Below are 22,591 nucleotides of genomic sequence, written 5' to 3'. Positions count from 1 at the left end.
GTGCCACTGCACCACAGCTTGGTGTCATCTGCAAATTTACTGAGGGTGCAAATCAATCCCTTTTTCTATTAATGTTATTAATGCAGATATTAAATAACATGGGCCCCAATACAGACCCCTAAAGGACAACACTTGTCACTCATGTCCATCAGGATTCTGAACTACTGACCACTACCCTCTGGATGTGACTGTCCAACCAACTCCTTATTCACCCAACTCCTTATTCAACCAACTCCTAACACTGCACCCATCAAATCCATCTCTCTCCAATTCAGAGAGAAAGACGTTGTGGGAGACCGTGGCTGTGGCTTTACAGAAGTCCAGGTAAGTGACATCTGTAGTTCTTCCCTTGTCCATTGATGTAGTCACTCCATCATGGAAGGCCACTGGGTTGCTCAGGCAGGCTATGTGTCCAAGTAGCCAAAACATCCATGTATTACTCCTTAAGGCATTCTTTCTGGGCATGGCAGATACTTATAGTTTTCAATACTACCCAGGTTGTAAAGAAAATAATATCCAAATCTTGCACTCCATGGTTACAAGCTCTTGAACAAAGACAGCCAGTGCTTTCTCCAGCTGTGCTGCCATGTGGGCTGAGGTCCTCCTGCACTACATTCAAATGCACTGTGGCTCTAAATGCAGTTAACACCTACAGTTAAGAAGGCATGCACTGTCACAGAATAAATGACTACATAGTTTTCCAAAAAAACTTAGGACTTGACCACCTCCCAGGCAAATCTTTATCGTATTACTTACTTGAACTGAAGCACCTACATTTTGCTTTTACTGTTCTTCAACTACCAGGGTAATATCCTGACTTTCATCCAAGGTACTTTCATCACTGTCCTTGCAACTCAAGGTTCCCAGGAATAATTGCAGACTACTGGAGCTTAAATGGCACAAAGCCATCTCCATCTGCCAGAGGGTTATAAAGCCACACATAGGTCCAAATGAATTCAAGGGAGCTCAGGTGGAATTGACATTCTGGAAACAAACCCTTTTTCTCTTCTGAATCCTGCAACAATATAAGACTAACTATCGCTCTTTGATGAATGAAATGTGAACCAGCAAATTATAATGGTATATTCTACTTTGAAATATTTTAGAGTTTTAGATTTATATGGACATAACTCAATCCAACTGCTCTACTCCTGGCTCAGGTTTCCAGGGCATAAGACCTGGTTTCACTTCTACTGACAGTGAGTTCATAACTTATATAGAGTGGATTTGTACATATAGGAAAAAAAGGCAATAGAGTAACAGTAACTTTAGTTTACAGAGAACTAGTATTTAAGAACGTAGTGATTAAAAATTTACCATTACTGGCCCGCTGCTTTATTGTTAGCATTTGTTCTCCAGACAGCTTTGCTTTCTTCATTGCTGAAGTAGCTCTGGGGCATCCTGATAAACTGTGAACAGTAAGGAGCCTGTTAATTTTGACAGCTCATTGAAAAGAAATCTGTAATCCAAACCTGTAAATAAACAGTATCAGAGACACAGTTTATCTTCACTGCCTAGCACTGAAAGAATTCACTAGTCTGAAAAGAAAAAAGACTTACCAGTAGTGATTTCATTGTTTTGTTTTTCTTCCGAATTCTTTTTGCATAGACAGCTAATATAAAAGTCAGGTATACAGTTCAATTTTCTTAAGACAAAATACTTTTACTAAAATGTTTTATTTTAAAAGCAGTTATTGTGTAAATACTCCCAACTGAATTTATATGTCCCTACTCTGAACTTCCACCTTTTTTGATTCAAATGTTCTAACATGGAACTGAATGCTGAGAGAGGAGGACATGAGCTACCTCTCACATCCAAATGACTAGCTCTTATAAATTGCTTTTCTTTGTAAACATCACCTACTGAGCTGGCTAAATTGCCCTTTTAATTTTCTTTTTTTCTTAAAATGGCAGTAACTATGTGTTGGCTTTTCGTTGGTGCTGAAGGAAAGTCATTCCAATAAAAATGACCTTGTTTTAATGGGGGAGATATATGTCTTATAAGGCATATTTTTTACATTTATGGATGTACATTCAATTATCTCTTCTCTCTCACATTGCCAAAATATTAAGCTTTTAAATTACTTTGTACAAAACAGTTTGATAGCAAATGCAGTCTTAGCAGGCTTTACTGTAAGGATTAAAATACGGGTCAGACAGTGCTCAGTGTTTAACAAATAATGGTACACCAAACTACCCCCTTTTTCCAAAATCACATCTTTTATGTAGTTGCACTATTGCAGATAAGAGAGAATACATATTCAGTCTAACTTAATGATGGAAAACTATAATCTTATTCTGAGGAAGCTTTAGTGAAGGGAATTTGGAAGTTTGCTAAACAGTTTCCTGTTGTCACAACATTTCAGTTTTCATAGCCATGCAAACTGAGTAAGGTTATGTACTTTTCACTGCATACAGGCACATTTATATTTCCTCTCCAGATCCAAAGAAAAGACTTTTTTTTACAATTTTTAATTGTGGAAATCAGGTTCAAATCTAATACACAAATAATTGCTCTGTAATATGGAAGAAAGTGGTGTCTTTGATTAAAAGCATTTCTTTAAGTAAAGATGCAACTTCCTTCTAAATAAAATCTTCTTATTTAGCTATAGTGCTTGATTATTGAAAATGTTTCTCTGAAAAGCCTGGGCTACTATCAAGTGCAGTCATACAAAAAAGGACTGCTCTTAGAAAAATATGTTAAAAAATATTTTCTCAGCAAAAAAATCTGTGTTCAACATTTTTACATCTTTGTGACTAAGAAGATGCATAATAAAATAATACTAGTAGTATCAAGAAATGGCATGACCTAGTAGCTTTTGGCTGTAGCCTAGTTGGTAGGATGCCAAATTACTACTCCAAGGTCTGCTACAGACTCAGTGTGTGACTGTAAACAACTGTCGTCGTGGAGTGTCAAAGGGAGCCTTGAAGATCATTAAGGAGGAGAGGATCTGGCATTTTGGGAAAAAAATGTTGGCACAGAGAAAGACATGGGATAACAGTAAGTTTCTGCATCATTTAACTGACTTCATTTGTGTAACCTTTCAGTTGATTTAATGAATTTTCTCATATTTTATCCTCACTCTTTTTCAGAAGAACTTAGCATCACTGGCATTATAGCAACGGTATTAGTTTACTCTCATCTTGTTCTGTAGCCTTTTCCTCTATAGAAGTCTTCACTGATGACAACCTCTCAAAATAAAATCAGGCCTCAGCCTATAGGTACAGCATTCAAACTGACCAACAAGAAACCTGGATGCTACAACAGCACACCTGAGAGTAAAGAAAAATAAGCACACGAATCAAATTTTTTTTCAGAAGTATTAGAAATCTACTGTGTAATTCAGTGTGCCTAAATCCAAATTTGGGTGCCAAGGACCCAATCTTAGTCCCGGCCATGATTCCATACACAGTTTTTAGGACTGCCTAAACCTGTAGATATCTTCTCATCTAGTCGGGAAGGTTATCTCTCCACTGGTGTGCCCAGGGTGCTCCAAGGTGCTCCTCTCACCCTGAGGCCCCAAGTACAAGGCTCCATATCTGCAATACTAAGCTTTCCTATTCCACAAAATAGGGTGGTCACATTATAGCTGCCAAACAGCAACTGTCCATGGCCCATCACCACTGGATGGCAGGTATATAGGATAAGCACGTATGCTATTTATAGGCACGTATAGGCCAGTATGGGGAGAGGCACGTATGGAGCACCTACAGCTTGGCTGCAGTTCAGACACCCTGGCACCAGATGCCTTCTGCCTAAACTGAATCATGAAGATCTGGGTGCTGTGCTCCATCCTTGCTGCTGGAACTGTTGAAAAATCTTTCTGCATGGATTATCTACCTTCTTCTGGAAGAACCCAGATGAATAATAAATTAGTGAGGGGAAAGGCAAAAGGCTGTCTATTTTTTGGGTATACTAGTGAGGATGCAGAAGGCTTCTACATTCTGTAGCCAGATTAGTTTTGTTCTAACCTGCTGGTGATCTAATACAATATGTAGATAGAGGAGGTCTTTGACCAAAATGATTATTTTGCAATGCATCTGTATGCCTAATCCACAAGCTTCCTCTTTTTGCTTCCCCAATCCTTACATGCATGCCTTTAACTTGTGCATCATGCACCTCTAGGACTACCTTTAGCTTGTTACATGTCTGTCCTTAGAAGAGGCCATGAATGAACAGATGGTCCTAAATTTTCCAGTTGTTTTATGCAATTTAAGAAAGCATTCTAAACTCCCAAAGGTATCCTGTTCACCACAGAGGAAGATGCCAAAGCCAGACCATGCCATTGCCTTACTCTGAAGATCTTTTCTGGCAAATCTGTCTCTTCATTAATTGTTTATTGCATGGTAAGCAGATGCTTAGCAGATGCTTAGCAGAGGTGAGCTCACTTTCCTGAGCCAGGTACTTTCAGTTTCAGTGAAGCAGATACCAAGTTAGTAACCCAAATTAAGAGTATTGATTTTTACTACAGTTTGTTTAACTTGTCTAAATTTTTCAGGAATGAGTTAGTCAAAGATAGCAATGTGCACCCCTTTTGCTTTGCTCTGTTCTTAATTAAGTTACCTAAAACTGTTTAAAGTAATTAAAAAGTAAATTAGGACTTTTAGAATAAGCTTCTACTCTGCAAGGACATTCTACCTCTTCCATTCTATCTTATTGACTGTGCTTACTTCTACTGAAGGCAACCACTCTTTGAACTGAAAACAGCCAAAAGAGCTCAGGATATAAGGGAAGGTAAGATGAAAAACAAGGTCAAGTCAATGCAGCACCAAAAGTGGGCTGTTGTACAAAGGCTGAACCCTACAAAGGTATAAAGTTAAAAAAAAAGTGCTTGAATTTAGATCCCACTAAGACTGAGTTCCTTGAGATTTCTAGAAGACTGTGGGGTAGAAGGAGACAGAAGGATAGAAAGAGACAGGAGTAGATATGATTTTATTTCTTTCCTGTGACTGGCAAACAAAAGAATACAAGTGAATGCTCTTTCAGTGCCTTAAGAGTTATGCAATACATGCTTAAATATTTCATTTATTTTTTTTTTTTTAAATACAATGAAAAATATCTAGGTAGTAGTTTTGTTAAGGATAATACTAATCCTCACATTAGGTATGCTATGAAGCTGTATCAGGGAAGGTTGAGGTTGGATATCAGGAAAAGGTTCTTCACCCAGAGGATAGCTGGACACTGGAGCAGGCTGCCCCAGAGAAGTGGCCACAGCCTGATGGAGTTCAAGAAGTGTTTGGACAATACTCTCAGGCACCTGGTGTGATTCTTGGGTCTGGACTTCGATGATCCTTGTGTGTCCCTTCCAACTCAGGATACTCTATTATGAAGTTTGAAGCCTTTACAGTTGATGTTTGTCATAGGTTTTCAAACTTTATGCTTTTACACAATTATTCATTCCAGCAAAGAATTAGTAAAATTAATTGTTCCTGCCATTATTCTCATACACACAAGAAATCCTAAGAACATATAAACACAATTGAGTACTCTTTCCATAATAAAAATGAGTTATGCTTTTTAATAACATTGTTGGGGTACTGCTGTAATAAATTCAGTAGAAACATACCAAACCATGAATTATCTCTGTCACACTCTGGATGCCACAGGCCTTGAAGCCACAGCATTTTGGTGGGCTATGAGAAGGCACCAGTAACCAACTCCTGACTCCCTCTGAGTTCCTCATTCACAAAAGGACTGTGAGTCTCTGCTGTATCAACAACCAGATGAGCATCAGCACCTTATTCTGCTGGCATGCAATGTGTCTTGGCTCTTGATAAATTTCTATTGCTGGGCTTAACCTCCAATTTGAGAAAGAAAAATATTGTCTGGCATATCACCCTAGAAAATCACCCTCAGCCATAACTTACAAAATACTATAAAGACTATATGATGATTGTATTTATTAGAGTTGAACATAAGGTGAAGAACAAATTTTCTTTTCGTTTTAGCACTGTGGTTATCTTACTGCAACCAGTGCCTCATCATATATTCAGTGGATTTGGAAGTAGGGTGAAATTTGTTTAAAAATAAAATGAAAATTAGCGTGGGAAAACAGTTTTAAAGGGTTTTTTAACTAGTGCTCAATGAACATTTACCAAGAAATTTAGTTTAAAAATAAATAAGTGTGGGCTAAAATCCTGAACTGTTTCAAGAATGTAATTACACTGTCTTCAGGGATGCAAACAACAGAGGCCATCAGAGTGGAGGATCATTGATCAAGTGGAACAATTGTCTGGCTGACCGATTTTAGTTATCTGAGTTCCAGCTGTGTGTTAAATATATTTTTTTCCTCAGTAGACAGATGAGGTTTAGTCCCTCTTGAAGTTGGACAATTTGCACTTCGCTTGTCAAGTGAAGAAAACATCTTCCAAATAAAGAAGTAGGTATATGGGAAAGGAGAAGATAAAGGTCAAATATATTACCTTTTTTAATTTTTATATTTGGTATGTCAAGTGCTGAAGTTTAAAAAGAAAGAAAGAATAGGGTGTAAAGAAACCAGAGCCTCAACCTGGAGTGCCCAAAAAGCATCTTGAGGACAATTTTTATAAACCCTGCAAGATGTTTATAGATTCTCTACCACAGTGATTTTTCAAAAAGAAAATGAAACATTTCTTCTGTTTATTAAAAATAGCATTGTCTATAAATTAGAGGAACAAGTCACTTTGAAGAGACCTCTTTTAACTAGAGATATATTCAAAAAAAGCCTCAGATGCAAATCCTTTTGAAATTCAGGGAAATACAGACCACAGTGAGAATGACTTTTATTTTGTTAATGGCTGAAACCTTACTTTTACCACTAAGCTCCTCAACTATTTGCTAATGTTTGAAGTTCAAGTTAAGAGATCAAACTCAGTGATCAAAGTAGCCCATTCCTTGGTTTAATATTAAATCCATGAACTACTCTTTTTTTTTTCTATATGTAAGGGTATCAGCTTTAGTGACTTCCTTATTCCCACGAGTAAATTCTGCTATACACCTTAAAGGATGAAATACTCTATGCACAACTCCAGCAGAGATAAAAGGAACCCACCCTAAACCAGCACTCACTTTTATTTACATTCAAGGGTGATTTGCTTTCCCCCAGGTTCTTACTGAGATGTGAAGCAAAGGGAATCCAGGAGAGAGGTTCTGCAAACAAGGTAGTTTTGTTTTCATGGAGATTGCTGTGACTCAGAGGAATCTCTTCTTGCCACACAACCCTAGCTGCCTTTGTGTGGTGTTGGGTGAAAAAAATCATCTGGTTCAGCTCACTTTCATAATTCTTCACTGGAAAAGAATGATTTTTAATAATGTGACCCTTTATAGGTCTTGTTTCCTGGCTAAAGATGGTTGGTTGGTTGGGGTTTTTCGTGGGTTTTTTTGTTTTGCTTTGGGTTTCTTTAGGCGCATTTACAACTCATACCTGAATGCTTGCTGTGAAAATCTTCAATATCTTCAATTTTGAGTCAGGAGGGAAATCTAAGTCAAAAAACCTAAAAGCCTGATGTAATGTGGAAAGTGACAGCTCCTAATCCAAGTTGTTTTCCAAAGGTGCTGAGGAAAGTAGCTGAGATTTTATTCTGTTTAAATAAATATTGGCTTCAGAAGTAAGAAAAACCAAACCATTAATCAAATGACCATAAAAAATATATATAGCCATTATAATTAAAACAAAATGCAACATTTTCAAAATTATTTTCATAATATCTGATCATTGTTTCAGAAAAACTTTCTGGAAAGAACTATGTTCTCTTTTTAGCGAGAGGGGAGAGGGAGGGGGAGGGGAGGAGAGAGGGTTGCATTAGCATTAAAATCTGGTCAGTCAGGCACCAAATAGACATCAAGAGAGAGTAAATGGCCACCCAGCAGAAGACAAGGTATTTTGGTTTTTTTACTGGAGATTTAAAAGGTAAGACAGTGTAATTATGCCTATCCCTCATAACTCATAACAAAAGAACAAAGCAGGCATCAGGTAAGAAAAACAAAAATAGGAATTATTCAGAGTGGTTAACATGGCAAAACTGAGAGAAAAGGCCCTGGCCTGGGATCAGACTCAATTTGAACAAAATCCCTCTGAGGCATAAATATACACCAGGAAAGAGATTAATGAATCTTGAAATGCTGGAACTGTAAGAGCACTGCCAAAGTTGCCCTTAAGCTGGGCACAGTAGTCCCTTGGCAAATTTACATCATATTTAGTTAACTGAAGCTGCTTAGTCAGCAAAGAGTCTTTGTGGGTGGGCTTCTCACATGTGTTAATGAGCTTTGACCTGTATCATCCCTGAAGAGGGAAAGAGTTTTGGCTCTTGCCCAATGTGCAACGACTGTTCAAAAACCTCTCATTTATTCTTCGGTGAGTGAGTACCCAGTGCAGCACATTACTTGACTTACAGGTGGCCCCAGCACTGAGCCATGCATTTAATGGGACACAACTGAGAGCCCCAGGAGCTGGGGGCTGGCTTCTGCTAAGTTTATCAGCCTCTCTCCTGTCTGGTGACTGCCCACAACAGGACAGATGGCCTGGGTTGTTGAATAGGAAGAAAGGCTGAGACTTCCCTGTGTACAAAAAGGTAAGATGTATGTTTAGCCACACACCTCTGATTACTGCTCTTAGATGGCTGAAAATTTCAAGTGGTCTATTTAGTGACCAAGTACAGCTCACTTTGGCACTTAAAATGAAGCATAATTTCTCTAAACACTTTGTATAGCCAGCAAGGAAAAAAAAGGAATTTCAGGAGGAAAATTCATCCCTCCTGAAATCTAAAAAGCCATCCTGTATTCTCTGCTTTTTTATGAGCTATGTCTGGAATGAGGACAAGCAGACTTACAACCAGACAGCTTCTGCTAAGTGCCTGAAATCAAGGAGGTGTCACATTGCAAACACCTGTACAATTGCTGTCTGCTGTAATTTGTCAGATCTGCTAAGCAAAATGATTTTTCTTGTTTATATTGTTCACTCTGCTTTTTTCTAATATGGATTTCATATTATTTTCTCTGTGACTTTCCCAAGGTAAGTAAACCTTTTAAGTCCTTTTAGATCATGTTACTATCAAGAGCCTTCCAGTTTAACAAATGGTACATCTGATTAAAATGCTATTCTTATAAAATCCATCTTTCTTCCAGCTCATAATGAAAAGAGCTGGCAGAACTACCTGCAAAGGGCCTAACTCTTCCAACAAGCAGGTTCTGCATTTAGTCACTTCTAACTTTCGCCAAATTTTAACTGATCTGATTGAAATCTTCAGTGGCAACTGTCAGGCCAGGATCATTTTTTTTTTCCAAATGTCACAGGAAAAATATTTCTATTTCTTAGATTATACTTCTATACCACTGTTTTGTCCATATACATTGTTTTGTCCCTACTGTGGAGAACAAAAAAGTCCAAATAATTCAGTGAATAACTGTCTGTGAATTGGAACAAGAAGTGACATTTCACGGGGTGTTGCTCTGAGTTTAGAGATGCATTCTGCTGTCCTCAGGATAACAAAAGTAGATTGGGCAGAGCTATAGGCCTCTGACAGACTGTCCCTTGGACACGCTAAGGGAAAGTGAGCTAGTGTTTAGTGCCAGACCCTCCATGTACTTTGTGTGCATAAATGGGAGCCTTCTCTGCCACCAGCCCTGTTCAGGGCTGCAGGGCCTGGAGCAGAAGAATGATTGCTGGAAGCAATGCCTGAGACTGCCTGTTCTGTTCTGCCAGTGCACCAGCTACTGCAAATGCTGGGGACTGAGAAGCTCAGAAGTAAGAAGATTGAACAGGAGTCACAGGGACAGAGAAGGGAAGAGGGCCAGAACACTACAGTAGGGGAGAAGGAGGATGGAAAGAGGAAGGTGTCGAAAAGTGGTTTAGGAAAACCCTTTTCCTTTAAGGTCAATACAAAATTCATAAGTAAAAAACATCCTTTGCACTACAGGACCCACCTCAGATTTTCATTTTTTTCTTCATGTATATTATTATTATTACATTTAATTGCCACATTTCTTTCCTTAATCATCCTGGAAATGTCAATGCACTTCCATGCCTGTCATCTTTTAATGATGTCATCATGACGATGCTTATCATTGTCAGTTGTAGCTACTGTTAAATGCAGTGAATTTGGTTAGTTCTTCTATACTTTTGATGTATGATGTTCTCCTGATGAATTGCAAACAACAGCTTGTAGGAGAAACTAAGAGATGGGAAACAGCAAAATAAATCAATAGCAGGGAGGGGACAGGAAGATTAAGACCAAATGAACAAACACCATAAACAACTTAAAAAGCCTACCAGAGAAAAAGTAAAACAATGAGAACTAAGAGTGAATTAATTTTGACACAAGTGCAGCACTCTGTCAACTTACTGTAGCAGCAAATAAAAGCATGGACAAGAGTTGACCTAACGAGACCTGTCTAGAAATAGATGCAATCAAATACTTCAATGCATTGCATATTAAAAGCTTCTTACAAATCTGGAGTTAGACAGTATTTATGTTTCATAAATTGAAAAAATTCTCTCTGCAAAGTTTTTACCATTTTCAGTGTAGAGTGCAGGAACACCTTTCAAAAGATATTGCTGGACACAAACTCCTGACAAATAGGGTATTTTGGAAGTTTAAAGTACCTTGAGAATTCATCATCAAAAGATGCAGTTTGTATCCTTTTTTTTTTTTTTTTTTTTTTTTTTACAGGATGCTCACAGTTGGCTTAACCATGAGATTCTGGGTGTGCTCAAAACCAAAAGAGAAGTGGGCCAGAGATGGAAAGTGGGCAAATACCCACTGGCTGGTGCTAGGGAATGCAGAGATGCAGCTGGAATAGCAAAAGCTCAGCTCAAATCAAAATTGACCAGAAATGTAAAAACCTCCAAGAAATGGTTCTTTAGGTAGGTAGAGAGTAAGTGGAAACAGAAGGAAAATATTGGCACACTGTTATATGAGAGAGGTGAATTAGCCACCAGCAATGCAGAAAAGGCAGCGGTTCTTGACACTTCCATCATATCTCTCTTTACCAACACTGCTGGGACCCAGGCCTTCAGAGCAAATTCCAGGCTGATGCCAACACAGACTGACCATTGCTGATGGAAAAGCTGCAAGTGAACTGTTACAGGAACTGAGCACTACAAATCCATGGGCCTTGATGTTGCCCACCTGAGGGTGTGAGGAGCATTGGCTGATTTTGCAAGCCTTTTCATATCTTTGAGAAGCTGTGGAGATCAGGGGATATCCCAGAAAACTGGAAGAGAGATAGCGACAACCCCACCTACAAGAGGGGCTTAAAGAAAGATCAACAGGCTCTTTAGCCTTATTTCAGTCTCTGGAAAAATTATGGAATTAATCCTTCTGGGGCTATCACAAGTCAGATGAAGCACATGATTGAGAAAAGCAGCAGAGATTCATCAAGGGCCAGCTGTGCTTGACAAACCTGTTTGGCTGATGAGTGGGGGGCAGTGACCAATGGGCATTGTCTACCTGGGTTTCTCCAAGGCTTTTGATATGATTTCCCATGATCTTCTCCTAGAGAAAAGTGCTATGGTCTGGACAAGTGGTCTGTGTAGTGGTAGGAAACTGGCTGAGAGGCTGCACACAGGGTGATGGCAAACAGCTCCTTTTCAGACTGGCAACGTGCCACAAGTGGGGTCTCCCAGAGATCCATACTGGGCCTAACCCTGTTTACAATCTTCACAAGTGATCTAGACAATGGGATCAAGTGTATCCTGATGAAGTTTGACAACGATACCAAACTGAGTAGGAAAGTGAACTCTTTGGAAGGGAAAGTCACACTGCAGGAAGACCTGGATAGGCTGGGAGAGTGGGCTGACAAGAACCTTATGAAGTTCAACCAAGACAAGTATAAAGTCTTGAACCTGGGAAAATACTCAGGAGTGTAGCACAAGCTGGGACCTACCTAGCAGTGGAAAGGGACCTGGGGGTCCTGGGGATAAGAAGCTCAGTGTAAGTGAGGGGAGTTGCTGTGGCACAGAGAGCCAGTGAGATGCTGGGCTGCATCAACAAGGGCATCACCACAGAGACACAGAAGTTATTGTCCCACTCAGTGCTTGTCAGGCCACACCTGGAACATGGTGCTCAGTTTAGGTTCACACCATGCAAAAAGATGTGGACAGACTGGAGAGCCATTGCTGACCTAATGATAAGTATTTTTATGTTTTTAAGTGCTGAAGCTGAAAAATGCTTTTAAGACAAGATGTGACTTCAGGCAAATACTGAAAGCTCTACAACAATTTGGGAGAAAATCTGCAGCCACTAGCCTGTGTTTTGTTAAGTATCTGTATTATAGAGCTGCTGCCTCTTTGGGGGCACTCACCCCAGATAAACCCTGGGGTGAGATACTGTTCTATGGTTCTGAGCACCAGGAGGTTTGACTGTAGGTGGTATTTGCAAATCTTCCCTTCAGAAGCTGAGGATGATCACAGAGGATTTTTATGCAGTATCTATTTCTAGAAAAGCATATTTAATGAGAAAAAGGATCTGCATATGAAAAATCTACATCTCCAACCTTCTTCCCTCACATTTGTCATCTAAATGCTTTGAGTGTTTGAGCACATAGAGGTCCTTTGAGGATCCATGTGAGTGTAGGTATCAGCCAGTTTCCATAAAGCAGCTGCAGAGGGCAGCTCCTGCCTTGAGGTTTATTTGGGGTTTCTTTTTGTCTTTTCTTCTTTTCATAATCTGTTCCCATGTTTAGTAATGCAGGTGTGCAACTACGAGCTATGACCAACACAGAATTTTTAGAGGAAACAACACTGGCAGTGCTCCTTCACCTCAGGACATGTATATGTGTTAATGGCTAAACTGAGAGAACTTCTTGTGGGCTTTCTGACAGCCTTACTGTTAACTAAACCTTCCCATGCATAAAGTGGATAGCCTGTAACAAGTGTCATATGTAATCATCTCCCATAACCACTTGATAATTTCTGCATACATTCCTTCAGAAGGGAAAGGGCAGTAGATGATGTCCATTGCTTCCCCTGGCAGATCTAGACATTTTGCAAACACAGTGGCATGCCCTTGCTGCTCAAATACAAATCCCATTCTATAAACTTTTTTATGGATCTTGGAGTCCTACTCTCCTCAGCAAGGATACAAGTTCACTAAAGAAAAATCACCCTTCTCTACGCTTTCAACTCTACTTAGCATTAGCTTGTCAAAGGGAAAAATAAATTATAATTTGATCATCTCTTGTATATTACAACTCTACTAACATGTTTTTGCACTGGCTTTGGCTGGAATAAAGTTCATTTTCTTCAGTGTAGTTGGTATGAGGATATGCTTTTGATTTGTGCTGGAAACAGCATGGATAATTCAGGAGTGTTTTCCTTACTGCTGAGGAGTACTCACACAGACTCGATGCCTTTTGTCCTTCTCACCCCACCTCACCATTGATAGGGCTGGGGGTGCACAAGGTGGAAGCTGGATGGGGACATAGCTGGGACAGCTGATCCCAACTGACCCCAGGGATATCCTACAACATATGCTCAATATACAAAGCTGGGGGAAGAAGAAGGAGGAAGGAGGGGACATTTGGAGCAATGGTGTTTGTCTTCCCAAGACACCATTAATTGAGCCCTGCTTTCCTGGGAATGGCTAAACACCTGACTGCCCATGGGAAGCAGTGAATTAATTCCTTGTTTTGCTTTGCTTGTGAGTGTGGCTTTTTCTTTACCTATTAATCTCTAACCATGGGTTTTCTCACTTTCACACTTCAGATTCCCTCCCCCATCCTGCTGGAAGTGAACAAATAACTCTGTGGGGCTGAGGTCCCAACTGGGGTTAAACCACAACAGTTTTCCTTAGTAATAGGAATTTAAAAGCTGCATTCATGTGTTTGAAATGGGTGAACACTGATGTAAATAAAAGTGAGCTGAAGATCAAGAACACAGTTTTAGATCTGAAAAGGCATTTCTGCGGGTAATTTCCACTGAAGTCAGCACAAGCACATTTGCTCCCTGTGCTAAGGAGCAGGGTTGCTAAATCCAAGTATATTCTGAGAAAGTTCCCACTGATCACAGCACTAGAAATGATAACATCCATAAAAATCTTCTTAAATCAAATACAGGGATTGAAGGGTCTGTCCAAGAACTAAACTGCAAAGCTACAGTGTAATAGGCAATTTACATTTCATTACAACCTATTTATCTACTGATTCCATGCTTACATGCCTTCCAATTCATTTTCATATTGCTGATAGGTCACCTAATTTCACACTGGCCTCTCTTCCTAGCAGAGGCTCCTTTTTGAAGCATAGCAACTTAATCCTATGCTTTAAGTCCCTCCTGATAACTGTTTCTCCATTCTTTCATAATGCAAACTCCTTGACAAAATGAAACTATTTACAGAAATTTCTGCAAACAGGCAGTGAAACATAAAAAATATAAAACTTTTGTTGGTACTTTGATCATAAGGTAGGATTCAAAATTCACTGAAATTCATGACTTTTTTCATTGGCTACTTAATTCGTCTTCATTAGTGTGAATGTAGGAATATGCATATATTTAAATTCCCTCCTACATATCAGTTGGAGAAGATTTTTATTGATTTACTTGTGGGTCATCTCTGGTATCCATTGATACCAGAGCAATAATATCATGTGTTCAATGTCAACAGCAGCTCTAAGAAACCTTTACCTGAAAAACATCTTTCCTAACATATATTTGATAAATTCAACAGCCGGCATAATTTTCACAAGCCAGTCTGCTGTTCATTTCCAGAGTATTACAGCTGTTTTACTAACAGCTATTTAACAGCTATCTAAAAACAGCAAAATATAAAAATCTCAGAGAAGACATAAAGGACAACTACACATGCAATGAATCTATATGTATGCTTAGAGAAGTCTGCTGATAGAAAAATATTTCCACGGGGAGGAAAAAAATCCTGATAGGAGAGCATCAAGGTGTACAGGCAAAAATGAAGACATTAACTACTCTTTCCTGAGGAGCTTTTACTGGCTCAGTTAAAGGCCACAGCCCTGCTTTCCCCCTGTGCATACTGAAACCTCGACCTGCAAAAGAATGTCCATAAATCTGGTCTCACTGTGTAACTGGCATAGCATTGCTTCTCTTCAGAAGGTGAGAATTTGAGATTTACAGCCATGGCTGTATAGCAAAATGTTATTAGTGGTAGAAGATGGGACCACAGTCTGTTAGATTGGATACACCTGAAGTGAGGGAGTATTTCATCCTTACCTAAGAAAATGAAGAGTCTATGATTTAGGTGGGATCAAGCTCCAGATTATGACACCTGGGTTTAAACATCTGCATGAGAACTATGTCAAAGTTGCCATGGAGCTCTAGGGCCCATTAATTTAACAAGACCAGCACCCCTGTAGATGCCCAGCCAGGCACATTCAGCTCTCAGCTGTCATAATCAAAGAATGGAGTGTCTTCAAGTCACAAGTCTTCAGTCACTTTAGCCAGCCCAGTACGGCTGCATGCTCTAAGAACACTTCAAATGGCATAAAGTACCTATTTGTAGGCAGGGGAAACCACTCCCTCTTGACACACTCAGTGACATTTATGGTACAACTGATTAAAGGCCGGTGCCCACTTCACTGAAGTGGTCAAGTCTCCAGGATCCATTGATCCTGGAAGGGGTGTAAATGCATCCTACATCTTGTACAAGCAGATTCTTAAAGTAGGTGAACAGTTCTGACATGCAATCCTACATGCAGGGTTTGATTCAGTTGTCCATATACAGGCATGAAATGCTATTTGAGAAGATATATCACTAAGGCTGATACATATTACACTGGACCTACCTTTCTGAGCAACAGCTGAAGGCCATATAAGTAATCCTAAAGCACCTAAAATGGCACCATGTGATTTTCTTTGTGTGAGCAAATGAACCAACCACTTTAACAGCCTTAAGAATTCTATAAGAATTAATAATATTTTAGAAATAATATGGCTTGTTATTGACATTACCACTGCTTATGGAAGCTTCAAGAAGTTGTTATTTGCTCATTTGCTCACAACTTAGAATACTGGCCCTTTGTTACATCAAGGCAATTAAGCAGGATCAATCTACTTCATCAGTCTTTTTAAGCAACCTTTCATCTTGTGGTACTCTCCTCTAACAATGGACCTTTTTGCCCAAAAACTGATCTTATGAGTTAAGCCATATACAAGTCTCTGTTTCTACTTAAGATAGTGGTACTAAAAAACACATATGGCTGCTCTGTAGCTATATGTCATATTTAGGTTGCTCTATTAGGTTTTTTTTTTTCATTAAAGCATTGCTTAAAAAAAATAATCTAGCCACAATTTGCCCTTTAAATTGTTAAACTTATTATCAGTACATTTCTTTTAGAAGTTAGTTATTCTTTTTGCAAGAGTTTTCTTCTCGAAAAAACGTAAGTATTATGTGTATACTCCTTAAAAGCAATCTCCCAGCAATTATATTGTACCTTTTAAGTAAAAGTAAAATAATCTCAAAATTTTAATAACACATCCCTCTGAGTTAAATAAATATTACACCATTATGAAGAAAGTCAAACTGAAACATGAACATTAATACTGGTGTTTTACTGAAATTCAGAAAGTTAAACCCACATGTAGTATCTGCAAAAATGGTCAGTTTTGCATCTCCTACTTCCTAAAGCCTCTGGGAGTTGCAGGCTGTGTAATACATTTGGCTACTCAGGTAACACCTCAGGTCATGGACCAGAATCCCTTCATGGTAGGTACCATAAAACACTGAGTAGAAAAACAACTCTGAGCCTAAACAATAAATACCAATTAAATGCACAAATTTTAGAGAGGTTGAAGTAAGGATAAGGCTTCTGAGTGAAGCTGTAAAGGATTGTCAAAGAAAGAATCAAAGGAAATAGTTACAGGCAAGAGAAGGAAGAAGCACACTTTTCACCTCTGTGTCTAGAACTGACTACAAAACAAGATCAAATTGGCTTAGCTAACTGAAGGGTACAGAAGTTCAACTGAGGTCTGCCTGGAGAGGGTGACAAATTAGGGACATCAGCTTGACATATTTGAAGTAATAGAGTTCTATATTAGCGATTATATAATAAGAAATTTGCTCTGACATTATAGTAATTTCAGGCCTAGATTCCCAGTCAGAGCTCAAAAAAATCCCTGTTTCTTCATAATCTAACATCTAAAATGGCAGCAAGTTTTATCCTTAATAGACTAGCCACTTTCTCCTCCTTCCACAAGCTATGGAAAATGTTATCATTGAAGTTCTCCTATTTTTGCCAAGTTTATGAAAAATCAATCTTTGTATTTCTTTTGTCAAATATTTACATTCCATTAGTTTTAAATAATGTACTGGATTCTACATATATAGTTTTCAACAAACATGTTCATTACCAAATTAAGAAAAGTACTTTGGTTTTATCTAAGTCTTTCCTAATATTCTTCAGTTCCATGTTCCAGTGTTTCAGAATCAAGAATTATTTGAAATCTCTGAAAATAAGGTGGACTCAGATATGTCTTACAATGTCTGCCACACTGTAATTTGTCCAGAAATATGCAATAAAGCAATAGAAACCTAATGTCATGAATGATTTTTCCCCTAAAATTTTCTATATATTATAGAGTCAAATGCAGGTCTGTATCTGCATTAAAAACTTGCGTTTCTGGATTTCCAGTTATATGACAAATACACATAAGCAGATTATTTTTTGATGTAATAATGAAATTCAAAAGGAACAGAGAAATGCCATGACAAAAAGCTGTATTTTAAATCTGATTTAAAAAATAAACGTGAAAAACTTAAGTCATAGTTACTCACCTACGATGAGTAAGAAAACTACCACTGACATGTCCTGAGCCATCACATCCTGGTGTTGGACATGACATTCCTTCCGTCTTCACTGACTTCCAAGAGAACTGTGAGCCATTTAGGTACCCATCCTTTTGCCTTTTGGCAGCAAGAGGACACCCTGATGCACTGCGATGGGATGCGTATTTTCCAGTTATATGGCCCTGACCATCACAGCCAGGAACTGGACATCTGTATAGCAGATAGATGAGATAAACTTTATTGTCTTGCCATTATGTACCTGGTAGCCTCTACAACAAAGTCAAAATAAACCTGACATGAAAAGGAAAGAATTATCCTACACTGTGGTCACAAAAGTAGTTAAGATACCCTGTAGTGGATAAAATTACAAGCAGAACTTTAAAAGTTGAAGAAAAAAAAGTTCTTTGATAAATCCTAAGGAGGCTAGCCAGTAGATGCAGTCACAGCTGTTGACATTATTCAATTGCAACAAAAGGACTGAGATATGTATTTGAACTGCAGGTGTTTATCACAGTAAATATCACAGCAGAACTGAAATATTTGCTACTGAGCTCTGATCAGCAGCAAAATTCCCCATAAAACCCCTATATGCACAAAATACTACCTGGTATAATCCTTGGTACACTTTATTTATAGGTATGGAACCCAAAGAAGACTTCTCTGAAGTCATGAGAATGTCATGTATACACAGTTAGTTATGATGTGATCCAACCATCTCATTGGAAATGCTGAGCTCCTTTAACCACTCTTTGAATAGGGGTGATGATATGAAACTGTGCTACAGCCTAGAGACCAATGAAGGCAGTTCTGTGTTCATCTGATGGTTTTCCTTACTTTGGAATCCCCCTATATATTTGCTCTGTGTACTGCTCTGTATACTCTGTATACAAAAAACCAAACAACCAAGGTTAGAAGGAACAGGTTAGAATCTTCAAAGTTAAATGTTTAAAGAAAATTATGGCCTTTTTTTTTTAATGTGTTGCTATGTAACACACGTCTAAACTAAAGGCCAATTACTTTACTATTTGTGAACTAAAATATTCCTGCAACTCTCCACTGAGCACTGAGGATCTGGTCCTGAATGGTCTAAGCAGTCACTGAATCCACCAAGTTCAGTGGCCACTGATATCAGAGTGCCTTGCAAGGAGAAATCAAGACCTACAGGTAGGCATTTGTTTCCCTTGCAAACTGCATGAACAATCAGATCCGTTGCAGCAGTCTCATATAAATACTCAATTCTCTATTCCCACAGCTACATTTATTTAGCATGTATGGTTTGCAAACATGTTTAGGGGGCATTTAGGAGATAAAGATCTAAGTGATTTTTTAATATCATGTGAAAAAGAAGAATTAAACTATTTCTAAATTACAGATGATTGTATCCTTGGCTAATGCTGTATCCTTTGCTAAAACAATCAGCACAGATACTAGATTTGCTTGTATGTATCAATGTGGTCTTCTGCCCTTAGATAACTATCACACAATAATACTTATGCCTTAAAAAACCCTGAAGATATATATAAAACCTTATAAAACCTACAGAGGCTCTTTGACAATATTTGTTCTCACCTAATTGGCTCTTGGTCTTCTTTGTCTTCCTTGCTTTGTGCTATCCTGATTCCACTTTTCTTTGCTCGTGGACAGCCTGAAAGACTGTGTGAAAGAAAACATTTTAGAATGCAATTCTCATTCTTGGGTACACTTTACAGGAATACACTTTATCCAAGAAACTGGCAAAACAGGCAATCCTATCCAGTTTCCACAATCAAAGCGCAGGTGGGCTAAAAAGGAGAGCTGCAGCAGCCACCAGGGGATCCACATGTGTGGCTCTGTGACAGGACAGGACTCCTGGCACTGTGCAGTCCACACACACAGGAAATCCCTGAGGAGTCAGGGAAGGCAGCTCTTAAACCCTCTGCCTAACAAATCCTCCAGCTGACTCAGCAGCAGTATTGGCATCTTTAAAGGAATAAAAGCCAGGGCTGAGAGACATTATGTCCTCTATGTCTGAGAGGGATGGAAGAATAGAAAACATGAGAGTATCTCTTCGTAGGACTAAAGATTTCTCTCAGGTGCACATTAGTAACATCAAAACTTCCTGAACATCACATAACAATTCTATAGAATGATTGAATAAAAACGTGACAGAGCTCAGAGCTTTCAATGCCTTCCAGGGAAGGTATTCAAGTGCCCAGAATTCACCCAGACAAAAGGATTTGGTAGAGACAAAGTTATATGTTAGGATAACCAACATTACATATAGCAAGACTGAGAATTTTTTTTCAACTACACAAGCTCATCTTCCCTTTGCATATGAAGAATTTATTAGAGAAACCACTTAGACTTGACAGTGATCTTAACAGATTTTTAAAGATTCTTTTAGGTAGTTGATATCTGAGGACACAACTATGTCTATTAAAAAAGTCATGCTTGGTCCTCTATTTAAATATTATTTCCATCTTAACTATCCACATTAAAAAAAGAAATCCACCAGTAGAACACCTTCAAGTGTTGACATGAAAGAAAAAGCAGTGTCACCAAAGAAAAATTTCCCTAGAGAAAGAAACAAAATAGAAGATCAAATTTTTGTTTTCAGCATGAGGAAAGGTACTTGAGTTTTGTGTAGTGGGTCTTGTCTTTGCGAAGAAGAGACAGAAAGAGCGGTAATAAAATTTTCAGTTATTTTGTCCTGTTAAAAGCAGTGAGGACTGAGGGGAAGAAGCACAGAAAAAGGTGATTCAATCACAGACAGAATTCTGTGTTAGAAAGTGAAGAACAGACAAAACCATAGTTTACATGCTGCAAAGTCATAAATAAGTGAATTAAAGAAAGAGAGGAATGCTGGCGCAGGATATTGGACATTACCTAGAAACTTTTAGTGAGATGTCATGGCTACAGCTATAGCGTTAAATGGAAGTGAACAAGAACTGTTGCTTGAACCCAAGACCAGAAAGTTCACATTTGTACAGCTAAGCCCTCTATCTCTGTAAAGCAGGACAGCTACACCCATATTGTTTGTAAAGAATGATCTGGACCCACACTGAGCCCCAAATCATATCTTAGAACTGCCTGGGAGTCTTAGACTGCCTCAGGGTCAGTGCCATGCCACGGGTCATGTCAGCATTTACACTGATAAATAGGCATTTACACTCTGATACCTGTGCTCTCATCCCATTTCATTTTCCATTTTAAATGTAACCAACCATTTTCCTTTTGAAAGCAAACTGCTTTATTCCGGTTTATTCCAGCTTGCATCATGGACACCAAACTGCCATAGTTCCTTGTGTACAAACTAAATCTGAGAAAGCCTGTGCCAATTAAGAACAATTTTATTCAAAAATAATAATATAAGAAGGAAGTAGGAGGAGGAAAGTCTAAAGGATTCAGAATAAGAGGAAGCTGGTTCTGGGGCAAAGGAACAGTTCAAGACCAGGCTGGTTCACTGCCTGACACTCAACCTGGTCTGCAGAAAGTGAAGGGTGAGGGGGACTGGAGTTAAAGATACCCCTCCTTTATCTCTCAGAGTAGTTGTACTCACTGTGTGAGAAAAATCAGAATTTGCATCTGAAAACTAAACAGTTAATAGGGATTCCTCACAAAGCAGTACTTTTTTAGTAGGTATACAGATGGGTATGCTTTTAGATAATGACATTTTCATAACAAACCTGAACAAAGAATTTCTGTCTTGACTAATGGTTTAAAGCTTTCTGCATATTAAATCAATTTAATTATCACCCACTGCTTGGTATTTTGTTGCATCATGTCTCTGGATCTTTTTTATTCTGGTACTATGATTTATTAGAAAATTCTAAGACCTTTCAGGTCTTCTAAACAGACATTTCCAACAGATAGTTTCTGAGGCTGTGATTAATTCATTTTTCCTCTGACAGTGGATACATTGAGAAAACATATATCAAGGATGAGCCTTTGTTTTAGTTTTTTTATCCTGTAATGACCAAAGCTACTACAAGATAAGCATATTACTTCATTTTTCTATGACTTTAATTCCTCATATATGAAGACAAAATAGGGAAATTCAGCACAGCACATGGTGCTATAATTTCTTGCATAAACTGAAGAGCTGTGTGGAATTGCAGAGTTATGGCAGAGTTAAATCTGCCTCATGTATGCTTGCTGCTGAGCAGCCATTTTAAATACTGATGATACCCAGGCATCTCAGCAGCCATTTAAGAGAGAAGTCTCATTCCTTTCCTTCTGAAACTGAGAAGGTTGTAGCTGATGGTGTCAAACACAAACTAAAATGCTAACTCAGATGCAGACAGAGCTAAATGGTAATTTTCAGTCTGGGAATTAGAAAGCCCAGCTGACAACATGCTATGGGGTCTTCCGCACTTAACAGCTCCAGATTTAGGCTACTGGTTTGCTACCCTTCAAAAGCATTCCTTTTGCCAGCCTTCCCACCTCAGAAATGGCCTTGACAGATATGATCTGAACAGAGTAAGAGTGGCTCTATGTAAATGTGACAGGTCTCCTGAGGACATCTGTGGATTTAAGCAAAGAAAATGTTACTTCACTGACTATGTGTCAGTGTTTCTGTGCCTGCAGGCAGTCAAAGACTGCCTTGCCAGAGGCCTTTGCGGTTGCCAGAGGCCTTTTTGGAAGAGAAATGAAAGGGTTATGTGGTCAATATAGGCATGGTGGCATTTCAAAAGGCTGCATGTGTTTCACAATGGACCAGGCAAATTCTAGATATGTTTGTTTTGTAGAACAACTTTTTATATCTTTATATATACTTGATTATGCTGCACAATCAAATGAAACCTTGGTCCAGCAGTCATCTGCAAATATACAAGAAGGTAAGAATTTACAGACAAAAGTAGGTAACACCATTCAGCTTA

General features: G+C 38.7%; 1 protein-coding gene across 10 annotated transcripts in view; it reads right to left on the bottom strand.

Moving 5' to 3' along the window:
* Positions 1-22,591, bottom strand: part of MYT1L (myelin transcription factor 1 like) — a 303,376-nt gene that overhangs the window by 9,886 nt on the left and 270,899 nt on the right. For all 10 annotated transcript variants that reach the window (XM_066314864.1, XM_066314863.1, XM_066314867.1 and 7 more), the window contains 3 exons: positions 19,302-19,385; positions 17,721-17,942; positions 1,318-1,409 (listed from right to left, as the gene is read on the bottom strand). In XM_066314864.1, coding sequence (XP_066170961.1) covers positions 1,318-1,409; positions 17,721-17,942; positions 19,302-19,385 — 398 coding nt within the window. The remainder of the gene's footprint in view (positions 1-1,317; positions 1,410-17,720; positions 17,943-19,301; positions 19,386-22,591) is intronic.

This window comes from Sylvia atricapilla, chromosome 3, assembly GCF_009819655.1.
Source record: "Sylvia atricapilla isolate bSylAtr1 chromosome 3, bSylAtr1.pri, whole genome shotgun sequence".
NCBI lineage: Eukaryota > Metazoa > Chordata > Aves > Passeriformes > Sylviidae > Sylvia > Sylvia atricapilla.
The sequence above is the reverse complement of the archived record's forward strand: the minus strand, read 5'-3'. Positions and strand labels throughout refer to the sequence as shown.